Source organism: Cyprinodon tularosa, unplaced genomic scaffold (genome assembly GCF_016077235.1).
Source record: "Cyprinodon tularosa strain WSP-4 unplaced genomic scaffold, ASM1607723v1 ctg25, whole genome shotgun sequence".
In the NCBI taxonomy this organism is placed as follows: Eukaryota; Metazoa; Chordata; class Actinopteri; order Cyprinodontiformes; family Cyprinodontidae; genus Cyprinodon; species Cyprinodon tularosa.
This window is the reverse complement of record NW_024038928.1, coordinates 708,368-732,060: the sequence shown is the minus strand read 5'-3', so window position 1 is coordinate 732,060 and position 23,693 is coordinate 708,368. Positions and strand designations below refer to the sequence as shown.

General features: G+C 41.1%; 2 protein-coding genes across 3 annotated transcripts in view; one reads left to right on the top strand and one right to left on the bottom strand.

Annotated features, from left to right (window-relative positions):
- The first annotated feature begins 1,731 nt into the window (after positions 1-1,731).
- Positions 1,732-3,171, top strand: gemin6 (gem (nuclear organelle) associated protein 6). Its single transcript, XM_038288226.1, has 2 exons — positions 1,732-1,958; positions 2,625-3,171. Exons 1-2 carry the CDS (start codon positions 1,831-1,833, stop codon positions 3,025-3,027), a joined length of 531 nt encoding a protein of 176 aa, XP_038144154.1. The 5' UTR covers positions 1,732-1,830; the 3' UTR covers positions 3,028-3,171.
- Positions 3,172-8,895: 5,724 nt separating this feature from the next.
- Positions 8,896-23,693, bottom strand: part of LOC119785500 (son of sevenless homolog 1-like) — a 50,090-nt gene continuing 35,292 nt past the window's right edge. The window contains exons 14-23 of one of the 2 annotated variants that reach the window (XM_038288205.1): positions 23,049-23,271; positions 22,855-22,974; positions 22,612-22,774; positions 20,090-20,207; positions 19,844-20,016; positions 19,638-19,754; positions 19,290-19,563; positions 17,043-17,087; positions 10,085-10,206; positions 8,896-9,776 (exon numbers count right to left, since the gene is read on the bottom strand). In XM_038288205.1, the coding sequence (XP_038144133.1) occupies positions 9,300-9,776; positions 10,085-10,206; positions 17,043-17,087; positions 19,290-19,563; positions 19,638-19,754; positions 19,844-20,016; positions 20,090-20,207; positions 22,612-22,774; positions 22,855-22,974; positions 23,049-23,271 (1,832 nt within the window). In that variant the 3' untranslated portion in view covers positions 8,896-9,299. The remainder of the gene's footprint in view (positions 9,777-10,084; positions 10,207-17,042; positions 17,088-19,289; positions 19,564-19,637; positions 19,755-19,843; positions 20,017-20,089; positions 20,208-22,611; positions 22,775-22,854; positions 22,975-23,048; positions 23,272-23,693) is intronic. The other variant, XM_038288206.1, reaches the window with a different exon arrangement.

Sequence of the window (23,693 nt, the reverse complement as noted above, 5' to 3'; positions counted from 1 at the left end):
CTTATGTGATTATGTCCTTATATTTTTTATGTAAACATATAAAAATATTTTCTAATTTTTATAAGTTTTCCACAACTGTAGTTACAGTCAGGTAACAAAATGTTGAAATTAACATGTACAGATTATAGTAAATCACATATTTTTTCTTAAACAAAGAGAGTAATAATATAATAAAAGGAAAGAATATAATAAAAATTAATGAATAATGGATAGAGCAATAAGAATCAGTAAAGAAAGATAAATAGTATACAGTTAGGGATTCTCCACATGTTTAGGCTCATTTATTTACTTTAGAAATTTTACAGCAGTTTGTTTTTCCATATTTTTCAATGATGAGTAGAAATGTTCTTTATGAAAAATGCAACAAATGCATGTGAATGCATATCAAAATTAAAATAAATGCTTTTCTTAAGCCATTTGGAGTCCATGCAAAAGCTTGTTCTCTTTGTAAGTGTGATTTTACAATTTTTTTAAACGGAACATATTTTGTTTGTACGGAAGAGGATTGGGGTCACTGAAAAAATTTTTAAAAAGTTAACTGATTTTAAAATGGGGGGGGGGGAAGTCATAAAAGTCAGAATTCTGACTTTTTTCCCATATTAAGCTGAATTTAAATGTAAAAATCAGTTAACTTTTTGATTTGGATTCGAATATGCTTTTTTCAGTGGCCCTAATTCTCTTCCGAACATTTGAATTTCATCCATCCATCCATTATCTTACACGCTTGTCCCAATTGGGGTCGCGAGGGGTGCTGGTGCCTATCTCCAGCAGTCAATGGGCGAGAGGCGGGGTACACCCTGAATCCGTGTATCATTCGTTCTTTCTATTTTCAATTGCCAATCAAAAAATAAAAAATTGACTGGTTATTTTGTTATTTGTTTTTTATGGTTAAACCAAAAACGAAAAAAGGATTTGTTTTTCATATATCAATTCTAAGCTCAGATCAAGAATACGAAATGGAAAAACGGACAGCAACGCAGAATTTGTTTTTAATATTTAATCGGTACAGTTTACGTGACCCGGAAATAGCTCTTTGCGCAGCAGTTGGGGTAATGAAGTGGCTACCATGGCGACGCTAGAACCACACACTATGTTGATCGAGAAGCTGTTTGTTGTTGCTAGTTAAAAGTACAGTGCACAGAAAAGTTTCAAGAAAAAAGTTATACCTGGAAAATCCTGCAAATTTTCTCCGTTGTCATGTCCTCCTCAAGAGTCACACGCTTGGATCCTCGAAATAAAACGTAACTGTCCATGGCTGATAGGTCCGACTGCCTTATCTGGTGCAGTTTGATCGAACGTGGTGGGAGTAAGCCAATTGTTTTTTTTAGCTAACGCTCCACCAAACTTCCGGGTCATGTAAACTGTACCGATTAAATATTAAAATCAAATTCTGCGTTGCTGTCCGTTTTTCCATTTCGTATTCTTGATCTGAGCTTAGAATTGAAATATGAAAAACCAATCCTTTTTTCGTTTTTGGTTTAACGATAAAAAACAAAAAACAAAATAACCAGTCAATTTTTGATTTTTTGTTTTTTGATTGGCAATTGAAAATAGAAAGAACGAATGATACACGGATTACCCTGGACAGGTTGCCAGTCCATCACAGGGCCATTTGAATTTCATTTTCAATCCAAAAGAAAAAAATCTAAACTGGTTGGTATTGCCGCTCCCGACCTGCAGGGGGCAGCAGAGGCTCACTGTGCTGTATAAGACGGAACTGTTGCATTTGCTGTGTTTCACCCGGACGACTGCTGAGGTGGTGCAGCGCCGCAGCGGCGGTATAACTAATCAGTAGCAGGCTGATGATCGATCAATGATCATAGGAGCGTGATGCAGTGTGGGTGGCTTCAGTCAGGTCCGCAGCTGTGGCTCCGCTGCGTCCATAGACAGGTGATGGTGAAGGCGCAGGGGGAGGAGCACCGTGGGTGGCTGCTGACCGTGGATCCGGTGTCCCGCAGGTGAGACAGAAATAGATGAACATCTCTATTGCGGTTCTGTTTGGTTTCTTGCATGTGTTACGCCCCCCTGGCTGGGTCTATGGGGTATAAGGGACCAACATACATTTAGACGGTGAATGAAGGAGTCAAAAAGGCATTAAAAAAGTTTTATTCTGCCATTTTATTGCAAAATAACAAACAAAACAACCCTAAAGAAAAAGAAAAGTGGACTTACCTTACACAATATAAAACCAAAATATACAAACCTATGAAATAACCTACCTAACCAACACATAAACAGGAGAAAATGAGTTAAACAAAAAGGCAGCTCTCCCACAAAAAAACCATCCAAGCAGGTTTACATGGCAGTAACTTAACAGCCCATTAGATTCTACAATGAGAACAGAGGTGTATGGCAGGCAAATGGCCCAGAAGTAAAGCTGCACCGGCCTTAAATAGGCTTCAGGTGATCTTGATTGGGCTGAGACTCAGTAAACAGCTCAGTCTTAAAGGCGGAGCTTAAAACAGAGCAAAGTGTCGATTGGATGCAAGAACAAAATAACATCCATCTTGGGGATGTAACATGGGTGGCCTGTTTGGGTCGAACCTCTCTGTCCTCAGATGTAGAGAAAATTAGTCATTGGTTCTGTTTCATTTGGGATGATGTGGTTCCGCTTCTTTCTGCAGCGTGGTACTGCTGGACCTGCGGGCGGAAGGTGCTTCGGTCCGGGTGGTCATGGGCCACGCTGTGGAACATGTGGAGGTTCTGCAGGAGGCGGACCAGGAGACGTTGGGGCGGATCCGCTCCTTCTTCATCCCCCAGGAAACCCTCAGCCTGGACCCAGAGGAGCTACAGAGGAGGAGGTCCGGTGTCTGCGGCTGGCTCCAGAAGAACCTGGTTCCTGTGGAAGAGGACGGGAATGAGCTGAGGGTGGCGGGGGTTCTGACCATCAGAGCTCCATACGGAGCTGAGGACTGCAGCAGCTCTAACCAGATCATCTTGGACCGAATCCAGAGACTCATCCAAGCCCAGCCCGACCCACACCCAGAGCCTGATCCAGGTCAAAGTGGAATTACATCCATTCACTGATACAAGTCCAACCAGAACCAGGTTCAAAGACTGATCCAGGTCCCGCTGAACCTGGCCTTATTGACCCTGAAACCCACTGGGTCCCGGTTCTGTTTCTCTGGACCAATAGTATCTTTTTTTTTTTTTTCTTTGTTCTTGATGTGGTTCTGATTGGAAGATCTAATAAATCGGTTGTGTTTGCTAATTAGCGTTTGTCATGTTTTACTCTATTGGTAAAAAGCGCCCCCTTGAGGCCATCTTGTGATTGTTCAAAAGTGACTTTTCTTTAGCCTAGTAAACTAGCGGCCAAAATAATTTTTGCCTGCGAGTTGGTCTAGCCTCGATCAATGCCCCAGGCCCTTGTACTGGCGGGCCAATCACAACGCAGAGATGTGTTTTGAAAGTCTGGATGCAAAGTGGGCGGGGTTTTGAGGGCGTGACGACAAAGCTGCGCGACGCTGGAGAAAGCACAACAAGGAAGATGGCAACGACTATTGAACAGTTCTCGTTTGACTCAGCTTTGGAATCAGTTTTGGAAGGAGCAGGAAGAGGCTCTACGTTTATTCATTTTTGAGAAGGACGAATTTGCCGTTTTACCCACAGGCTGTCTGTTTACACTCCCCCACCAGCTTTCTGTCGCGCTTACTACGTCACAGTCAGTTGCGCTCATTGGTCAGAGCGTTGGCCAATAGGAACAGACACGGTTTGAAAAACAACGGGTTGTTCTCATCAACAATCTTCCAATGTCTCATTCATCGGGGCCAGACTAAATTACACATTTAATCTCCCATTTAGTAGTCTAATAGTCATAAAATTATGAGAAAGTCATAAATTTACGAGAAAGTCGTAAAATTACGAGAATACGAATTTATTCTCGTTATATTACAACTTTATTCTCAAATTTTCAACAAATTTTAAAAATCTGGTCTGGCCCTAATACTCTGTCGTAGTTTCCTGCTAAATCAACAATTTGGTTAAAAAAAAAAAATCAAACACAGTGAACTCTACGCTAAACTGCAGCCAAAGCCCAATTAAAAACGCCAGGATGCAGAGATTCTGTCCATTTTTATTCTTCAAGCGCAGCAGTCACAATGGGGTTTCTTTCTTTTGATGCCAAAAACCACAACATCCATTGCTTCAGTTTTTCCTGGACCAAAGCGTCCTGGAAAACACGTCATTGTTGGTTTTCTTTTGCGCATGCAGATCAGTTTGTTGCTTAAACTGGTCAAACTGGAATCAGATTCAGAAGAAACAATTTAAAAGTAATGTGAGCAACCTTCATTGTCTCTATGCTGCCATCTAGTGGTAAATGAATATAGACGAGTTGTTCTTTTCTTTTTTGGCTTTTCAGCTTCAATTTAATATTTGGGTGATGTCAATAAAGATTTTTTTATATGGCCCCAGTATGATCAGATCTATGATGTAATGACAGATCGATGACAAAATGGAAACAAACAGGGGGTGCGCATATGCTCTGAGAAGGCATGTACCCAGTTGGATCCCCAAAGCTGGCACTCTGGGTCTTTGAGCACTCTGGGTCTTTGAGCTTAACCCCAAACTGCTCCCCAGATGCTGCACAGTGGCAGCCCACTGCTCCCCAAGGGTTGAGTTGGATGGGTTAAATACAGAGTTAATTTCTCTATTGTGAGATCAATAAAGTTCAATTTCCATCCTTTTTCAAATGGAGGGGATGATTTTGATTTCAAATATGTTTATTTTACTAGGGACAGGTGTTTGATTCACTGCTATACAGTGGCGGATAATCCAGGCCCAAAAAGTAAAAAGCTAGTACAGAGATCTGTTCCCAACATTTGTATTTCTAGCTTCACAACACAGACTGGAAGCTAATCACCTCGTTATTAAATGGGAAGGAAAGATTTGTCAGGGATTATACCTTCTAGACCTCTGCTGCTTTTAATATGTTGAGTTCCTCTTTGTGGAGGCATGACATACCAAAATAAAACAAGAGAATGTGAAGGGAGAATAGGCAGCATTTTGCTGCCCCTTCAAAGCCAGGTCCTGAACATTATCACCTGCATCATTGACACAAGCCTCGATGCGTGCGACAGTCCTAAGCATCCGTACACACTGAATGACTTCAGTTTCCTAAAGATGATAGAGGCGACTCTGGCATCCTAATTGTACCAAACCAGTTTATTGTTGAGGTGAATACTCGGGTACTTCAAACTTTCCACTCAACATCTCCTTGCACCCCTCCCTGGATGTTCATCTGTGGATGAGGTGGCATCCTTGAAGTCGATCATCTCCATCATCTTAATAATATTCAAACACTGATGGCTAGTTTCACAGAAGTCCATTAAGTCCACGACTGACTGATATGCAAAATGTACAATGAACTGTAAAGAGAGCTCTCCGTTTTGCAGTTAATGTTCGTGGTGCAAAGGGTGAAAGAAAGTAGTGACAGGCAGAGTTGTGGTCAAGACCACCTAACACAAGACCAAGACCAGAGTGTATCGAGACCGAGACAAGACCAAGACTTTTAGGGTCCGAGACCGAGTGAAGACCAAAACCGAGGAAAGTCGAGACCGAGTCAAGACCAAGACCAGCGCCAGTATGTGACAATACAATGTGAAACATGATCAAAATCCCCAACATTGATATTAAAGACCCACAATCACATAAAAACACCTAGATATTTAACACACAAAACTGGACTAAACATAAACATCTCTTAAGTAATAAGTTGGACGTAGTCCCTACTGTCTCAGATAGTGAAGCACTGCAGAACTTACATTGCGTTTTATGCTTTTTTTCTCAATGTTGCTTTACAAATATATTCTTTGTGATTTAAATAGCCGAATTTTATAACCGATGATTTGGCCGACATCTTATCCCGTTCTCAGACAACCACTTGTGACTATCAATCGAAGTGCTGCAGCCCGTGCGCAGGTGAAAGGGGGTGGGCGGGACAGCCGTAAAAAAAACCCACAAAACAAAAACCATGAATTTACCAATGAGACAGGTTATTGCTTGGATTTGAATCCAAGCATCCAATAAAAAGAAGGATCTTAAAGAAACTGATAAAATTCTGATAATTAGCGTTATTTCCAGTTGTGGTCTTGACTGGTCTTGAAATAAAATGCCGAGTCCTCAGCGCCCGAGACCGAATGCATTCAAGTCCGAGATGAGACCATCAAAAAAATGGTCTCGAGACCAAGACCGATCTTGAGTACTACAACACTGGTGACAGGACAATACCCTGCAGGGCCCTAATGGTGCAGAATAACGCTTCCGATTCACAGCTGATCAACAAGCATAATGTGGCTGGTCAGTGAGGTGGTCCAGGCCTCTGCAGGGCGTCCAAGGTGGGGCTCACCTTGGGCCACTCCACGGTCGTAATCAGACAGGAGGTCATGATGACTGGCCTGTAGTTCCTTGAAATGAGTGTTTAGGAACCAAAAACACACAAATGTTGCACAAAACATGGGCCTCAGCCTCCAGACTGAGGCTAAGGTTCCACATGTAGCTGAAGACAGAGTCTGCAAAGGTTCTTAGCAGCCGGCGACTGATGGAATCCAGTCCTGCAGCTTTCCCAGTAAACTTAAGTTGATTGATCAGCTTTCATTTTCTTAAAAACCCTGAGTTTTCGCTTTCATCAAGGAGCCTTCATTCGCATCAGGAGCTAAATATATCGTGCTCTATGTGTGCAAAAAAAGTAGAACATTATATTTTAACTATTTTTTTTATTTTTAACTGTTGTATAAAATACTGATTGAATAAACCAAAAAATATTTTTTACATATTAAACCCATTTTTAACGAGAACAAAGAGGAACCTATTAGGTTCCTGACTAAAAAATTACAAAACATGTCACTTTAACATAATGTCAGACTATTTGCCACTTATTTTTGATGAAGTGGAAACTAAATATGATATAGCGCTGTTATTTAGTGTCATCCAATAATCAATGCAGGGAGAGATGCTGTTGACAAAGCCTTTTAACAGGTTGTTCTGGTTGTTTCCAGAAGAATGTTGAACTTGGCTCAACGAAGTGCATTAAATCACAAAAGCTTTCTTTATCTACCTTGCTAACTGCTAGCATGTCTTTTTATCATCATGTTGCAACTGTTTTACGTAAAACCCTCCACATTTATATCGTCATATCCTATCCTTCCAATCACAGCAGAGAAGTTACGCTAAATGGGTGCTATTACGGCCTTAACTTTAGGAGTGTTTTAAATGTTTACATTTACAAACAGAAACACGGAAAGTTCATTTTGCATTCTTGATTAAATTAAACTGTAAATAAACTCAGACTCTGGATCAATTCTGGCTTCTGCTCTAGCAGGCCTCCAAACTGGCTTTACTTCTCTTGCAAACACAAGTAAAGCTCCACCTAAAAATGAACAGCAGTGCCCTCTAGTGGATAAATGCAGCACTACAACACTGACAGAAATTCTAACTCTGAAATCTCACAACCTGCATAACCTGTTCCACTCCATTCTAAACCGCCTGCACTAAGAAAAGTCTGCAGCCTCTGCGGTTCTTCCTGTCTTGCTTCACTGAGTTCCTTGGAGCTCGAGAGCATGCACGGTTTTATTTATGAATTCAAAGGAAAACAATACGAGGTCACAAACCCTTAATTTAATGAGATAATATAAACTCACCATCAGTATCTATCATTTTCTGCCCAAACATTTTATGTTAATTGTGGATCTTTGTAATAAGAATAATAAGGAGCATACAAAAGTGGTTTGCTCTCCTTACAACTCAGCATCTCTTCATCCATGCCTGCGATAAGAATTTTCTTTTAAAGTTTTGAAATGCGCTGTTGGAAGTTGTTTTAACTGGATTTGATTAAACTTTTTCAGCCTCTGGGTATAAAATAAAGATTTTGATCGACATGACAAAGCTGCTTCCTGGTATGTTGAAGTACCAATAGTTTGCATCCAATAATTTAAGAAAAGAATTTCATCTTCTTGCACTCAAAACTTATAATGCTCACACTCAAAACATGCGCTCTCTCTCAAATATTTTCTCTTCTCTCTCAAATCTTTGTTTCTTCTCTCAGATTTAATGCTTCTTGCACAGATATTTTCTCCTCTCGCTTGCCTCCTTCTCTTCGCGCACAAACCGCGCTCTGTTCGAGTCTCAGATACGCTCGCAAACCCATAGGCTCTGCTTGCAGATTTTTTTTGCTCTCTTTCGGATTGCAGCTGGATCGTCGCCTAGCAACCTTTCCAACCAATAGAACGACAGCCTCGGAAAGGGTGCGCTTGTTTAACCCTACCGAGTGTGCCTGTGCTACTATGACACTTATAAGAGCGTCAGCTGAAACTGCTATTTACATTAGTTTTGTGGCTCGATTCAGCAAAGTTCAGTACTTATAGATAACCCAAACAATTCTGAATTAAGTAATTTTAAACAATTAGTGGTTTGTTATGTAAAAAAGCAAAGAACCGACATATTAAATTATTATCTGTAGGTCTGTAATTACCATATTTTATTTTGACAAACCAGATCTTCTCAACATTCTTTTTCCTGTTTGGTGCCATTGCAATTGCGGCTCTTGACCTGGAGTCTTCCAACTGAGTGGAGCAAAAAATAGCTTGGCTCCGTATTTTGGCGGTTAAGGATGGAGAAGACGTACGAGGACGGCGATGTGCAGAGGAGTAGCGGCGGATATGCAACAGTTCTCATCGACATTAACATGACGGCGGAAGTGCTCCACACCATGTGCGTGAGCGGTAGGGAGCGGAGGATGTGGAATCTGGGGGTAAGCACACACTATCAATAATTTGATTAAACAAATTTCCATCTAATAAACCATTAATCAACAGTTAATCATAAGTTGATAATTATTTACATCACTAGTTGACACAGAATCCCCCTCCCAGAGCTGCAGAAAAGTAACAACAGGAATCCAGATCATAGACAGAAACATTTATTCCCTTCTTTGTTTACATCATTAACAACTACAACAATAACAAACAACACCGGGTCCACCAGAACCAACAACAGTACCTCTTAGGTTCTGGACCAGTACCTGCAAGCTGTGAACCACAGTCTCCGTTAAGCCTCAGGTCCAACCAATTTTGATCCGTTTCATTAGGTCCAATCAGAACTGATCAGATTCCATCAGATGCAGTCGGCGCTGATCCGGGTCCCACAGGTCCCAGCTCACAGATGAGGAACAGAAATGAAATGACCACACAGAAAAAGTCTTGAGAATTTTGGAGTAAGAGCACGCCGTTGGGTCCAGTTTCAGTTTGGTTCTGACAGGATCAGAAGCTGCTGGGGGGTCAGCTTCTCGTTCATTCTGATCCAGTTAGCTATAGTGTTTCCAGCTCTGCCTCGTTCACAAGATGTCCAATCACAGAGCAGGGGGTGGGACCAGCAGCAGGGACTTGGCTCAGAGATTCTCTTTTGTACGTCTTGGGAGGCAGTTTGGGGACGCTGTGGCGTGGAGGCACTGGGGGGCCATCTAGGGGTGGGGAGGGTAAGGGCATCTTTCTACCTGTGGGGGTGAGTGGCACAGGGGGGAGGGGTGGGGAGGAAGACAAGGCTGTGGGGGTGGAGCAAGCGGAGGAAGTAGAGGATGTGTTGGAGGGAAAGAAGGCCTGAGACAACAGTTCACAGCGAGAGCGGCCCTGGGGGGGAGGGAGGAGGTGCAGGGGCTCTCGAGGGGGCAACAAAGGGGGGCTGTCTGGAGGAGACGAAGACAACGACGAAGAGTAACGAGGGGTGGGGAGCTTACATGTGGGCTGTCGAGGAGGCACGGCAGGCGGGCTCTCCAACTTGGACTGGATCTGGAGGAGCAGAGGGGGCAGAGTTAGGGAGAGAGGAGGAGCACAGAGGAGGTGTAAGAGTCCGTAAGAATTCCTCTAATTCAGATATAAAGATATTAAAAATGGTGATTTGATGGTGATGGTGATTGACATGGTGATTGACAGGTCAGGTCAACTGGTGAGTGATGGGTTAAGTTGCTAACTGATGACTGATGGGTGGTTTTGCTAACTAGTGAGTGACTGGTTAGGTTAACTAGTGAGTGATGAGTTAATTTGCTAAATGCTGGGGGACTGTTTGCTTTGCTAACCTCTATTGTGTGACTGGTTACCTTTGAGGGGGAAGACTCGGAAGGAGCTGATTCTGGTCTTCTGCGTGGAGGAACAGGAGGAGGGATGGGGGTGTCCTCTGACACCCGACTGAAACTCATTATTGAGGAGACAGACGAAGACCCTGGGGGTGAGTACAGGTACAGAACCAAATTAGAACCACATAAAGAACAGTTCGTTAAAAATGACAACACAAAACAAAAAACCTTTTTAAAGTTAATGGTTTGATGAGTTAGGGACAGACTAACCGGTCCGGCTGCTGACAACACAATGTAATTAACCCTTTAAAGCCCAATCAAAGAAAAAAACAAAATAGAAAATTACTTTTTTTTGGTTTGAATTCCTTATTTGCCCTTTTAACAAAATATGTAAAAAGAAAAAACAGAAATACTTTCTTGATATTAATAATTTATTACTATGCGATAAGTCAAGATTTTTTTTGTGTAGTCTTCTGCCCTCTGTTATCATATATCTGATCGTGTACGATAGGATTTTGAGCAAAGTTTTTACCATTAAATTATGCAAAACATTTCAGAAACCGTATGTATCAAATATGATACATTTGGCATTATAGGGTTAAGAGGATAAGGCAACTAAAGTCTGTGCATTCATAAAAAGACATCGCTAGGCCTCTGTCAGGAAGAACATCGCACGTTTCTTCTTATGTTGCTAGGTCACTTTTAGAGACATCTCTCAGGAGAAGATGAGGAACTAGTGAATCCTCTCAGGCAAGTCCATTAGGAATAATATCGCAGGAAAAGAAAACAGCAATTCTGGTGTTAATGGGACTAATAAATGAAACCCAGGGATAAACATCAATCATCACAGACAGAGAGCAGATGGTTTCCATGGAGATGAGTAATAATAAAAAAAAAGACAGGTCAGTGCTGGGTGGTGCCATTCTTTCAGTCCAAACCAGAAACTCTTATTTCTAGGATGAACCCAGTGAGTTCTGATGGAGAAAAAAAAAAAAAAAAAACTTAAATCATTTAGAAGGTTTTTCATCATCAAACCCTCGATTGATCGATCAGGATGATCTTATATGTTCTATCAGCACAAATAACGGTCAGAAGATTTCTGTTTTTAATCCATTATTTAACATCCATGGTGGATTTTCTCTGACCGATTCAGGACCAAATACCGCGGGAACCAGATCTTCACATAAAGTTAAAAACACCAAAAGGATTAGTTTTTTTTCTTTTTCTTTTTTGCTTTAACGTAGGATGTTTGCAAACATTAAGATATATGGAGAGAGGTTTTATTCAAAATTATTCAATAGATACAACTATTAATAAATCATTAATAAAATTCCATTCAATAATTATACAAATATTTTTACTTTATTTTATCATTTTAGTTATTTATTCATTTATTTTAAGATATGTTATTTATTTATTATGTGTTTATTTTAAGGTTTATACACATCAATATATATATATGTATACACATACATTGATTTATTTTGTTTAAAAATATTTTAAGATTTATTTATTGTAGTTTGACATCTACTGGCTAATTTTATTTTATTATTGTATTTTATAATGGTGTTTTATTGGTTAACACTAATTTTACAAGACTGTTTTAGGCATTTTAAGATCATTAATTTTTTGTGTCTTCTATTTGTTGTTCTATTTTAACGAGGGGGCGGAGCTTTCTCTGTGGGGCGGCTCAGTCTGGTCCGGCCACGCCCCTGAATGTCTTTACAGACTGGTTCTAAGTTGGTACGCTGACAGGGGTTTGTGGAAACAGTTGCTGGATATAGCATGGCGGCTAATTGCTCGGATAATGAGGAGAAGCAACCGGTTAGCTGTGGGTGCTTGTGACTACAGTTTGTTGATAGTCTAGATGTTTATTGACAGATGTTTATCACCACACTGTTATGGTGGCACAGTTAAGGTCCTTGACAAAAGCAATACATGAAATCAATCAGCTTTAAAAAGTATGTATCTTAGCTAGTGTTGCACCGATACCAACATCGGACAGGGCCCCGATCCAGCACTAAAATGGTGGTATCAGTGAGTAGCGACAAACAGGGCACCAATACGGTGCTGTTGTTCTGTTGTTGTTAGATCAAGGTTTTATCACCTGCGGATTTTAGCAAAAATGAAATCTTATTTTTGTTTTAAGGACTTTGAAGGACTTATCCATGCTTTCATCACATCTCGGTTGGATTACTGCAATTCATTATATAGAGGCATGGATAAAACACAGATGCAGCGACTTCAAATGATCCAGAACGCAGCGGCACGGCTTCTTACAGGAACCAGGAAGCGTGACCATATAAGGCCCATACTGGCCTCTTTACATTGGCTGCCCGTCTTTTATTGAATAGATTTTAAGATTCTTTTATTAACTTATAAGGTTTTAAATGGATTAGCTCCTCCCTATCTTAGGGACCTTTTAAAATTTCACTCTGTATCCAGAAGCTTACGATCAAATAATCAGCTATTACTGACAGTCCCTCGGACCCGACTTAAGAGGAAAGGAGATCGGGCTTTTTCTGTTGTTGCTCCAATTTTATGGAACAATTTACCTTTTCAATTAAATCTGCCCACAGCCTGGATCATTTTAAATCGCTTCTTAAAACAAATTTTTATTCTTTGGCATTTACTTGAAGTGTTTTGATAATCTGTTTTTATTAATTAGTACTATTGTTTGTCCTGTACAGCACTTTGGTGCAGTTTTATACCTGTTTTTAAAGTGCTATATAAATAAATTTGACATTGACAATACCATGTTGAGAGCCAAACGTTTATTCAACTATTGTCACCTATTCCAGGTAGGCAATAAAACGTTCTACTGGATTCACTTTGTGTTCATCTTTTTCCTTCTTCACAAAGGTAGGCAGCAGCTTGACAAAGCCATGATGGCAATTATTTTACATCCACGTAGTATGCAATTCTGTATCGGTACGGTAACCGTATCAGCCGATACCGCAAAGCCAGATATCGGGGCCAAAAAATGGCATCAGGGCCACACTAATCCTAGCCTTATGTAACATATTAGCTAACGCTAGTCAGCAGGGGCTGCAGTTTTACTGGACTGTTTGGGTTCTGAAGGACAGAGTCACCCAGAGTCATCCCAAATTCTATTCTAAAATAGATCTATCAATCTCTAAAGAAACAAATAAATCTTAAAAAGAATACAAAATATATTTGGAATTGAATAAATCTGGAAATAAATAAAACATGTTTGTATAAAGCAATACATTTGAAAATAAAAATCTTAAAATAAATAAAATAATAGATTTTGAAGTTAAAAATTGATATTAATATATAATCAAATTAAAATCAATCTTAACTATATATTTAAATAAAGCTTAATGTTTATTATATTTGTAATATTTTTCACAAAATGGCTCCCCATCAAGATAAGCAAAAGCAAACTTTAAACAAAATATGAAAGCTTAGATGATGTGCTACCTCCTTAATTTAAGTCTGAGTTGAACCAGAATCCCATTAAATGGCCGAGTTTATTGGAGCAAACAAGGAATCTGACTCAATCATCATCAACCAAAGTATGTAGAAAAGTCGCTTTGGGATAAAAGATGATACCAGGATAATAGAAGTATCTATCCATCTGTCTATCTGTGTGAAGCCAATCAATCTTTTATTACTAATTAATAGAGGGAAGGCAGGCTGTAATAAAACCAGAGACCTTCATGATTTACAGCAGAGTCTCTGTCACTAGCCTGGCTGTGAGGCGTTCACTGTCCAAATGAGGGGAAAACCTCTAGATGCGTTTTAAGGCATCATGCCAAACTCTTTACTTGCTTGTGTGACATCATGGATAATCTAAAGAAGTTAGCCAAGAGGTCAGAAGGAGAACCATGTTCTGGTTCATCTTTGGGTGCAGACAGCTGAAGGCATCACGTTTCACTTTGCAAAAACAGTCATAGGCAAGAAGGAGATGGGCTCTGGTACAGAGAGATAAAATGGTTCTGGTGTAAAATCTGGGAATCAATCCTAGAACCAAACCTAAATGCCTTCTGAAAAAGCTGCAGAAGACGGTATAGTCAGCATCCAGAGTGAATGGAGTCCGAAACCGACATCGACTTAAAGCTGCAGTCTGTAACATTGAGAAGAGAGCAGACTTCGACTGAAAATTTGAAGAAAAACAGGTTTCACGCCACTCCCCCACCCTCTCTGCTTCACTCATGCCCCACCTCCAAGCTCCACCCCTCTCACAGCACCTGCGCGGCTACCGCATGCGACCAGAAGCGTCCAAGCAGCGTGCAACACGGCATGGAGTGTGAACCGGTAAGAGCGATAACACTCACCTCCAAGCAGCTAGATATAAGATGCTGCTTATACCGAAGTTTGCCGTGTAAGCAGTTGTCGGCAGGGGCAGTAAGGGCAGTTTCTCTTTCGCTGGTGGCTGTCGCTCCGCCATGACTTCCACGCGCGTCCTCCTGACTGCGGCAGCGGCAGGTTAAGCAGTGAGGGGGGGGAGCTGTGATTGACACTAGGGGTGTAAATCACATCCATCATGGCGATTCGATTCAGTATCGATTTCCTGACCCAACGATTCGATTATTTTCGATACTTAAGAATACACCACGATTCGATTCGATTCGATTAATCGATTAATCGGTTAATTTTTTTTTTAATTATTATTATTTATTTTTTTTACACCTTACAGGCTAAACAAAGTTTCAAGTTTGAAATAAATCAGTGAAAGCTGTAATATCATTATGCATTTTCTTTAGAAACAACAGCAAATAACAGAAGTAGAAAAGTTGCATCAAAAAATACTGCAAAAATACTGCACAATATCAGTGTAATGAGTTCAATGCAATAACTCGGCTCCAGAGAAACTGTCCAACATATTTTTTTAGAATGTAATAAATATATTCAGGAAAGAGAGATGTTGTGTAGAGAGTTAGACAGGAATAAAAATAAACTAGATATAAGGGAATTGTTTCAAAGGTCATCTGGGGATGTAGTTTTTGGTAGTATTTTTAATTTTCTAAGAAGAACGGGTATTTTAGGGAGAATATAATAGTTTGTCTGGTCCATACTCCATTCTGGAAGGTGGCGGTAATGCACCTATAAGTTGTTTGCCAACCGCCATTAAAAAAAAAAGAAGAAGAAGGCTTCAGAGTGTTGCGTCACCGCCCCCTTGAGAGACGCTCGCTGCACCTCTCCCAGATTGTAGCTGACTGCAAACAGTGCACCAGACAGGAGGCCGGCTTGTTTTGTTTTTATGACCGAAATTGCGTAAAAAAACTTGTGAAGTTTGACCCGCTAGAAGCGCGAGGTGCGCGAGAACGCTGGGACGCTTTTTCCAGCTGAATCTCCGCTCTTTTTGCCCTCATGTCCCTTCGTCGTCGGACTAAACTCGCCCCCACTTCCTCATCGCCTCGGCCGTATCTAGACCCACAGCGTGTAGCCCAGACCACGCTTCAATACTGAGCATAATTTAAAAATGTCTGTGTGAAGCTTGCTGCAACAAACTGCTGTAAGAGTATAACCAGGAAGCGCGGTAGGAGGGCAAAATAGGTTTAGCGGCATTGCAGCACGGGAGGATTACGCCCAGGAGCAAATGGATAAAAATAGACCGGAGGGAAAAAAACATTAATCGATTATCTTGCGGACGTATCGATGCATCGGATCGTCGGCTTTTGGATCGATGCATCGATACAAAACGATTATTATTTACACCCCTAATTGACACTCCATCAGACGCTCCTCTGGCTGTGATTGGTTGTTTTGACTCGTCCCGAATTATTCTTTCCAGATTGAAATACAGGCAGTAGGCGGTACCAATTGAAGCAGTTTTTTTCACAGGTTACATATCACATGTACTGCTGTCTGGGCATAGGGACAGTTTTAGCCAATATGACAAAAAAGTGATTTTTAAAAACTTACAGACTTCAGCTTTAAAGGCCCCTGGGAGCCAAAGAAGGCTTTACGCCCAAAACCCAATTAGAAACCAGAATTCAGTTCAAAATGTCACAAAGAGCTTCACTAGACTGGACTCATAAAAAACAAACAAAAAAATTATCGAAAATAAGCAAAAATGTCTCATAATCAGTGGATCTGTCATTAATTTGAGTCAAAGATAATCTCCCAATGGCCAATGAAATTAGTTTTTTATCGTTAAAATCAGATAATCCATATTATGTACTTAAAAAATGATAGTGAGGCCATTTTACTTATTTTAAACAATAACCATCTTACTCCATTGGCTAATTGTGTAACTTATTTCTTCACAACATGAAAATGACTTAGTAACGTTTTATCACTGATGTATTGTAGTCTGATGACATCAGCAGAGTGGTTTTGTTGGAGGAAACTTGGAGACGGAGAATAAAATCCCTACAGTGAAGTACAGGGGTGGCAGCATCATGATGAGGAGGGTTCTGCTGCAGAAAAGACGGGGTCACTTCACACAATAGATGCCATGAGTAGGAAGGACCATTACGCAGATAGGAAGTCAAAGCGTGGACACGGACGAGTCATTCTGATGGAGGCGGCTGAAGGACAGCAGAGTCCATTCTTCTTGAGCAGCCATGACAAAGTACTGATCTCTGTCACAGAGATTACAGACACCGGTTCAGTCTGATTTGGCCGAAGACAAAACGTTTAAAGGAAATTCTAACAAATACCAAGGAAAGAGCGAAAATTTGTTATTATTCACAAGTTTTTCCAGCAGAGATATTTAGTTCCTCTAAATTTAAAAGTCCGAATTTCAGAGCATTTCTGGTCGACTCACTAAAGATGACTAGTCTACCCTCTCAGCCACAGTGTCACTATAATGTCTGATCAATGTAAGATTGTGAAAATAAGGCGCTTTTTTTTAATAAAGTGTATGTAAATATCTGGTTCTACTGCACATAAACATAGGTTTCAACACAGAGCCCATATCTGGACTCTGACTCAAGCGTTCCCCCCCAGCACTGGCCGGCCTCCAACAGCTGAGGCGGCGACGACGGACAGTCGGGAGGGTAATACTAACGTGGGCCGTGAGGCAGAGAGATAACAGCAAATATGCTGTCGCAGGCTGCAGGGTGAACAAAACAAACAAGTCAGAGCAGCAAAGGAACCAGCCCGGTCAGCTGTCCTAACTGGTTCTGAGATGAAGGTCAGTCCAGGAGAGTCTGGAAGCTACGGCTACAATCAGGGAGGAAAGTCAGAGGCGTTCACACCAAACATGTTAAAAAGGAGTGAATTTCGCTCTACATTTGCAAAACATTTCAGGGAGAATAAGGGTTTAAGAATAACCTTCCTGTTTTCTTAGATTTTCTTTTTGTCGAACTTAATTTTTTCCAAAAGATTTTTGTAAAAACAAAATGTATTCTCAATTTATTGGTTTTTCAAAGTGTATTTTCACATACAGGAAGTCAGTTAACTAGATTAGATATTTTTTATTACTGGATTGTCTTTATTTTTGCCCATTAAATTTTGGCTAAAGCAAAAAGTGAAAAAAAATATAAAGTTAACATCGGAAATTTTGCAAGGAAACCTAAACCTAAGGTCTGTAGACTTAAAGCAACACTGTGTAATACTTAGCCGCCCCCCCCCCCCCCCCCCCCCCCCCCCCCCCCTCTGTGCTCTGCTTCCTCGTTAGACCACCAGATCTAGAAGTCATCGAGTAACCTTCTAGATTAAATCCTCCATTAGAGAACCAGAAAAATGATCATCAAAGGGTGAGATCAGCTAGTTAGCTCAGGTGTTTAGGAGGAGCTCAGACTGCTGTAAAGTGGCGCCCAAATGATAGTGACAGATCTGAATCTCTTAAGTTAAATAGAGGTTGTTTTTTTTTCAAACAAGACAAATATTCTCATGGGACTGACTTCCAGTGTGCTTTTCCAGTATTGATAGTTAAAATGGTGGCGCCCTGCTCCCATGCAGCACGGGACTCTTCTCTAAACCATCCAGTCTTTCTGCTGTTTCCCGCTGTAATTAAAAACTAGGGATGCACGATATAATCGGCCCCCTATCGGTATCGGCCTTAAAACTGAATATCGGACACCCCACTGATATTTAACCTGATATTTGATCAGCTTCTGAGTTTCTAAAGTCTAAAAAAATAAATAAATACTACTTCTTCTTCTTCCTCAAAAACTTCTTTTTTACAGACTTAAAAACTTCTAAAGACGAGGGAAAAAATATTGATACATTAAAATATCACAATATCTTCATATGCTGATATATTGCCATTTAAAAACACCATATCAATCTCTTTTACTAATGAAATATTGCTATATGTCATCGTTATGCTACGAAATCCCCCGAAAATTCACGAAATGTTGCCATATTGTTATATGTTGATATATTGACGCGGTATCGATCTATTTTACTAACAAAATCTCACAAGAATTTGCAAAATATCACGAGAGTTTGTAACAGAACGATGAAATTTCACGAGATTTTGAAAGTAAAATAGATCGATACCGCGTTTTTACAAATCTATTTGATATCAGCATATGAAAATATATTTGAGTATATTATTTTTCAAAGTGTCAGAAATGGATAACAAAACTGCTATTTTCAATTACTACTTATTTTTGTCCAGCTTTAACATCAGTATCGATATCTGTTATCGGCTACATGAGTTTTAAAATATCGGCGTATCGGATAAATCCCAATATCGTGCATCCCTATTAAAGACTGAAAGAACCAGAATATCAAATTGAAAATTTTACGACAGCCAGTTTTGATATCCAATGTCAGAGCGGGTATTTATTACAACCTATTTCGCTACACTTCAGAAAATATGTTTTGTAGAGTAATAATAATCAGAGCACTCTCACGTTTCATAAAGAGCTCCTAAATCAGCTTCTCTGATTGGTTGACGCTCTGCAACGAGCTGCAACAGTCAACACTGAAATAGTCAGAACAGGTTTGGTGTGAATCCACCTTTAGAGTATTGGTGGCGGAGTTAGTATGACTCACTTGTCAGAAGGTGGAGGTTAGTGTGTGGGGGATGTCAGTATCAGTTAGGGGTTGTAATCGAGGGGGTGACATTTGATGGGCAGAGTAACAATATGTGGGCGGAGTTAAAATCTTGGTATGAGGGTTAGGAACAGTGGAAGCAAGTCTGTTGGTAGTTTTTGGGCCGAGTCTCAGTCTCTGCAGGTCAGGGTAACAACTTATCGGCGGTGTTAAAGATTTATGCACAACACAATTAGGGGCGGGATTATATTGTATGGTCGTGGTTACAGTGTGTGGGTGGAGTTAATGCTCAGGGAGGAGGTCTTACTTGAATGGAAGGGGCTGCTGGGACCCTGAGGGGAGTCAAAGACGCTGCCTACATCAGTGGAGCTGGATGCGGCAGAGGCCGGCGGTGGGGTCAGTGGTGTCCGGGGGGAGTTTGGGGCGGAGACGGCGCCACCCTCGGACTCGCTGTCTGTGACCCGGTTGTAGCTGATCTTTCTGGGCTCGTTCTGCAGAGGCGTGGGGTGCCTCATGGTGCCGAGCCTCGCCGATGTTGGTCGGATTCCCGGGGACTTCAGAGGACAGGTGTACTTCTTCGCCTGGACCGGAGGCGGGTGCGCGTTAGCTCACAGTTCAGAGTTATGCCACTGGCGGTGTCTGATGCATCACTTACGAAACGGGGCAACGATCGTGTGTTTCGAGGCTCGATCTCCAACGATTTGTTGAACAGATGGTCGGTGAAGTCGATCTCTAACATCTCCTCCATCGGGTTCAGGTTCTCGAAGAATTTCTGCTCCACAAACACACAGAAGCAGCTTTAAAAAAATAACAAAACAAAGAACTTTAAACCCCTGTGAGGCAACGTCAGCAGAGACTTACCCTGATGTCGGGTTCGACACTCAGGCAGTATGGCTGGTTCTGGTACTGTTGGATTTCCCCAGTGATCTCTGCGACTTTTCGCCTCTTGCTGAAGTTGATCAGATCTTTTCCGTGTCTGCGCAGGAAGTCAGGGTTTCCCTCCTCCGTCTTTAGGATGTTGGTCAGATAGATCCCTGCAGCACAAGCACAAACTGTTAAAACAGATTCTGCTGGTACCAGTACCGAAAGGATCGGGTCCAGTCATACCAAAGAACGGGACGCAGGGTGGGTTGATGGAGCGCAGTTTAGCTAAATACTTCTTGTAATGATCTTCACTCAGCTCATGAGCCTCTTCCAGGATTTTTCTCTGTCGACTTGGGATTTGCTGCAAACAGAACCAGATCTGTCAGTGTCGTTTACATTTGGTTCTGTTCACAATATCAGCAGATATCCAGTGTTGGGAAAGTTCTCTTTCTACGTGAACTAGTTCAAAGTTCAGTTCACACATTTTAAAATGAACTAGTTCAGTTCATAGTTCATAATTCAAAACCAAAAAATGAACTAGTTCATAGTTCTTTTTTTTTTTTTTTCATATATTGCTCAATTACACCATAGCCTACTGTAGAACCACAGACAGCAATTATTTTATCAGTTGTAACTCTGAAACTGTGCGTCAGATTTCATCTTCATATCCAGTTTTGAATCCTTATCCAACCAAGGTTTACATTAGCATTGAGGGGACAGATTTCCCCATTGTTGCTTTAACGCTTTGTTGCTGTCCATTCACTTCACACTAGTAGCAGCTGCAGCTTTCACCCCTACAGTATATTCTCAAAAACATCAGGAAAAATGTGCTGCTTGAATGGTCTTTTTTATGAGTAATTATTAAAAGAAAAATAGGAAAGTAGTCTTTAAGGTGCAAATGTTTTTTTTTATTTTAATAATTTTTTCCATTTGAATTTCCATTTCAATACATACTAAAAAGGAATACTGGAATCCTGGAAAATTATACCAGGCAGGTTTAACAAACAAGTTACATGGATAGTAAAACCCTCAAGAACAGGGGTCTTCTATGTTTTCCAGACCAAGGACCCCCAAACTGATGGCGAGATGGAGCGGGGACCCCCTAACTATATATATTGTATGAAATTGTGTCCTATAGTCACTCTATTACAGATGGAGTAATGTAAAGAAATTAATTTCTCCCTGGGATTATTAAAGTTTTTCTGATTCCGATTCCTGGTTGTTGTGAAGGAAACAGTGCCCAGCTTGAAAGAGCTCCTGTGTGTCGCTGAATGTGTGCATTGATGACTGAAAGACATCTTTTGTCTCCATTTATCTGTTTACTACAGTGTGTTGATTTCATGTTAATGAGTATTTAAAGACATTTCAATTAGTGGGGGGAAAAATTGCAGGGGGGGAATATAAAAATATCAACTAACCATGCAGACCCTCATGCAGTACCTCCTTAGACCCCCTAGGGGTCGCGGATCCCCTGTTGAAGACCTCCGCTCAAGAAGATTTTACTAACACAAACTGAGGGACCAGGCTGAGGTAGGAATTTAAGGTTACTGAAGTGCGGATTTTTTTACTGAAAGCCGGCGGGCAAACTTGTTGCCATCATCCTCACCGACCACCTGGTCATTAAACTGTTTTAAGTGATCATACTGCTGCTTTGTCGCCTCCACGCTGCTGTGGCTTCCACGCAGCATTTTGTTTAGATGACGCACGCGGCTGTAGGCTACGACACTGGTAGCTGGTGTTGCCAGATTGGGTGTTTTTCCCGCGACATATTAAGGCCTGTTTACGGTTTGATTTAGCCGGGGTTTCGCCTGGAGGACTCTATAGAAATCTGGCAACCTATTGAACGGAGCTGAACTGAGAGAGCGTGCCGTTCACAGACACCAGAATGAACGAGTTCACAATAACGTTCATCAGGCAGTAATGCAGTACGTTCAGTTCACGTTCGCCCAAAATATAAACGAGTTCATGAACTTTCGTTCAATGAACGCGTTCAGGCACAACACTGCAGATATCCAACATGGCTGCCAACAAGATGGCAGATCTGGTAGATCCCGTCAGTAGCGTAGACCTAGATGTTTCTGTATCTGTACATGTGAATCAAGATGCTATAAAAAATTTGACACATGACCGTTATATGATATATGATTAACCGAATTTAGGTGTACAAGCTGCTGTATAAATAACGGTCCTGCATAAGATAACGAAAAAAAAACAGATTTTAAGACAGGATTTTTTTAAATAAAAATTTTCAAAATTTTAGGACAACATAGTCTACTAAAGACTACATATATATACATTTTTAAGCCAGAATGATTTGACATTTAAATATGACTTCCTTACGACTAAGACAAGTTCAGAAGGATTAAATAAGTTAAGTAATAAGTTATGACACCTTAAATTGAAAAAAAAATCTGCCAAATGTGACAAATTTTCTATATCTGATTACCTAATGTCAGAATGATGATTACTAAAATAACCATTAGCTAAAGCCTTAATCCAGTCTATTCAGACGTTTAGTTTCTTCTTTATTAGGTCTTTTTTAGATGAGAACCTGAATTATTTAATTAGCCTAATTTTTATTGCTGCTGATGCACCTGAAACCCTCCACTATTTCTCGTCTCCTCTAAAATCTGGATGCTTACGCAGACAGCAGCAGTTCAACCATCTATAAAAAGCCGAGGTTCTGTTTAGCTAGTTGACTGCTCTCGGTTGTTTTTGTGAACCTGAGCAGAATCAGAGGGTTGACTGACGACAGGAGACGTTACCTCAAAGGTGTGGTCCAGTCTGTAGACAGGCGAGGAATTCATGGCGCTGACGACCTCCAGAACTCCATTGAAGTTATTGAGCTCCTGAAAAACTTGCAAGATCTCAATGATCCGAGAAACAACAGCAACTCTTTCCTCCAAATTCTCTGTTTCCACGATGCACCTGCAGAAAGAGACGGAGAGACAGATCCTGAGCAGACGACGCCTCCGGGGCAACCCGCTGATGTGGCAGCCATGTCTTACTTTTCAAACCACAGCGTGAGGTTAGTCGTGTGTCGGATCATCCTCAGCAGGTTGGGAGAGTGGAGCTCTTTGTCTTCTTTAGTCCAGACGCTGCCGACCAGCTCCGATGGCTGCACCGCCCTGCAGGGCGAGGTCAGAGGTCAGACAGGTGCAGCCCAGCAGAGATGCTTCGCCGGGGGAAAAAAAGGAGTTACCTGTAGAAGTCAGACTCGAGTAGAGTAAGCTGTCGGGCGATCTCGATGGGGTGGAGAGTCATGAGGTCGAACTGCTCAGTGTTCCCTTGTTTACAGATGTGCCACTCGATGGGCGGAGGAGAATTCTGGAAGGTGATGCTGTGATTGGGCAGGCTCACCTGAACCAGCTTCTTCCTCTGGATGATCTTAGTGATGGACTCCACCCACTTCCTCATGGCCTTACCTGAAACAAGAGGAAACAATCAGATTCACATGCTAGCATTATCTGCTGATGAAAACCTTGATGCCCAGCAGAGGGCGCCGTGATGCTCGGTCTCACTTCATATCAAACTTTAATCATAGATAGACTTCACCCTCAGCATGTGATCATTTATATGCTTATCGTATTGAAGCAGAACTTTACATGAAGAACTGTCAGATAAATCAATAAAGGCCTCTAAGCTGACTAGAATCTAAAATCAAAGTCCAAACAATATTTCAATGTTTTCTCAACACCACATTCCTCTCCCCAATGATTAAAAGAGTGATCACATCACAGATCCACACATAAAATGTGACAAAGTGTGCAACAATCACACAAATTGTTGTTAACGTGTAACACCCACTGATCTCTATTTATTCACTGGATTGCCCATTGCCCGGAAA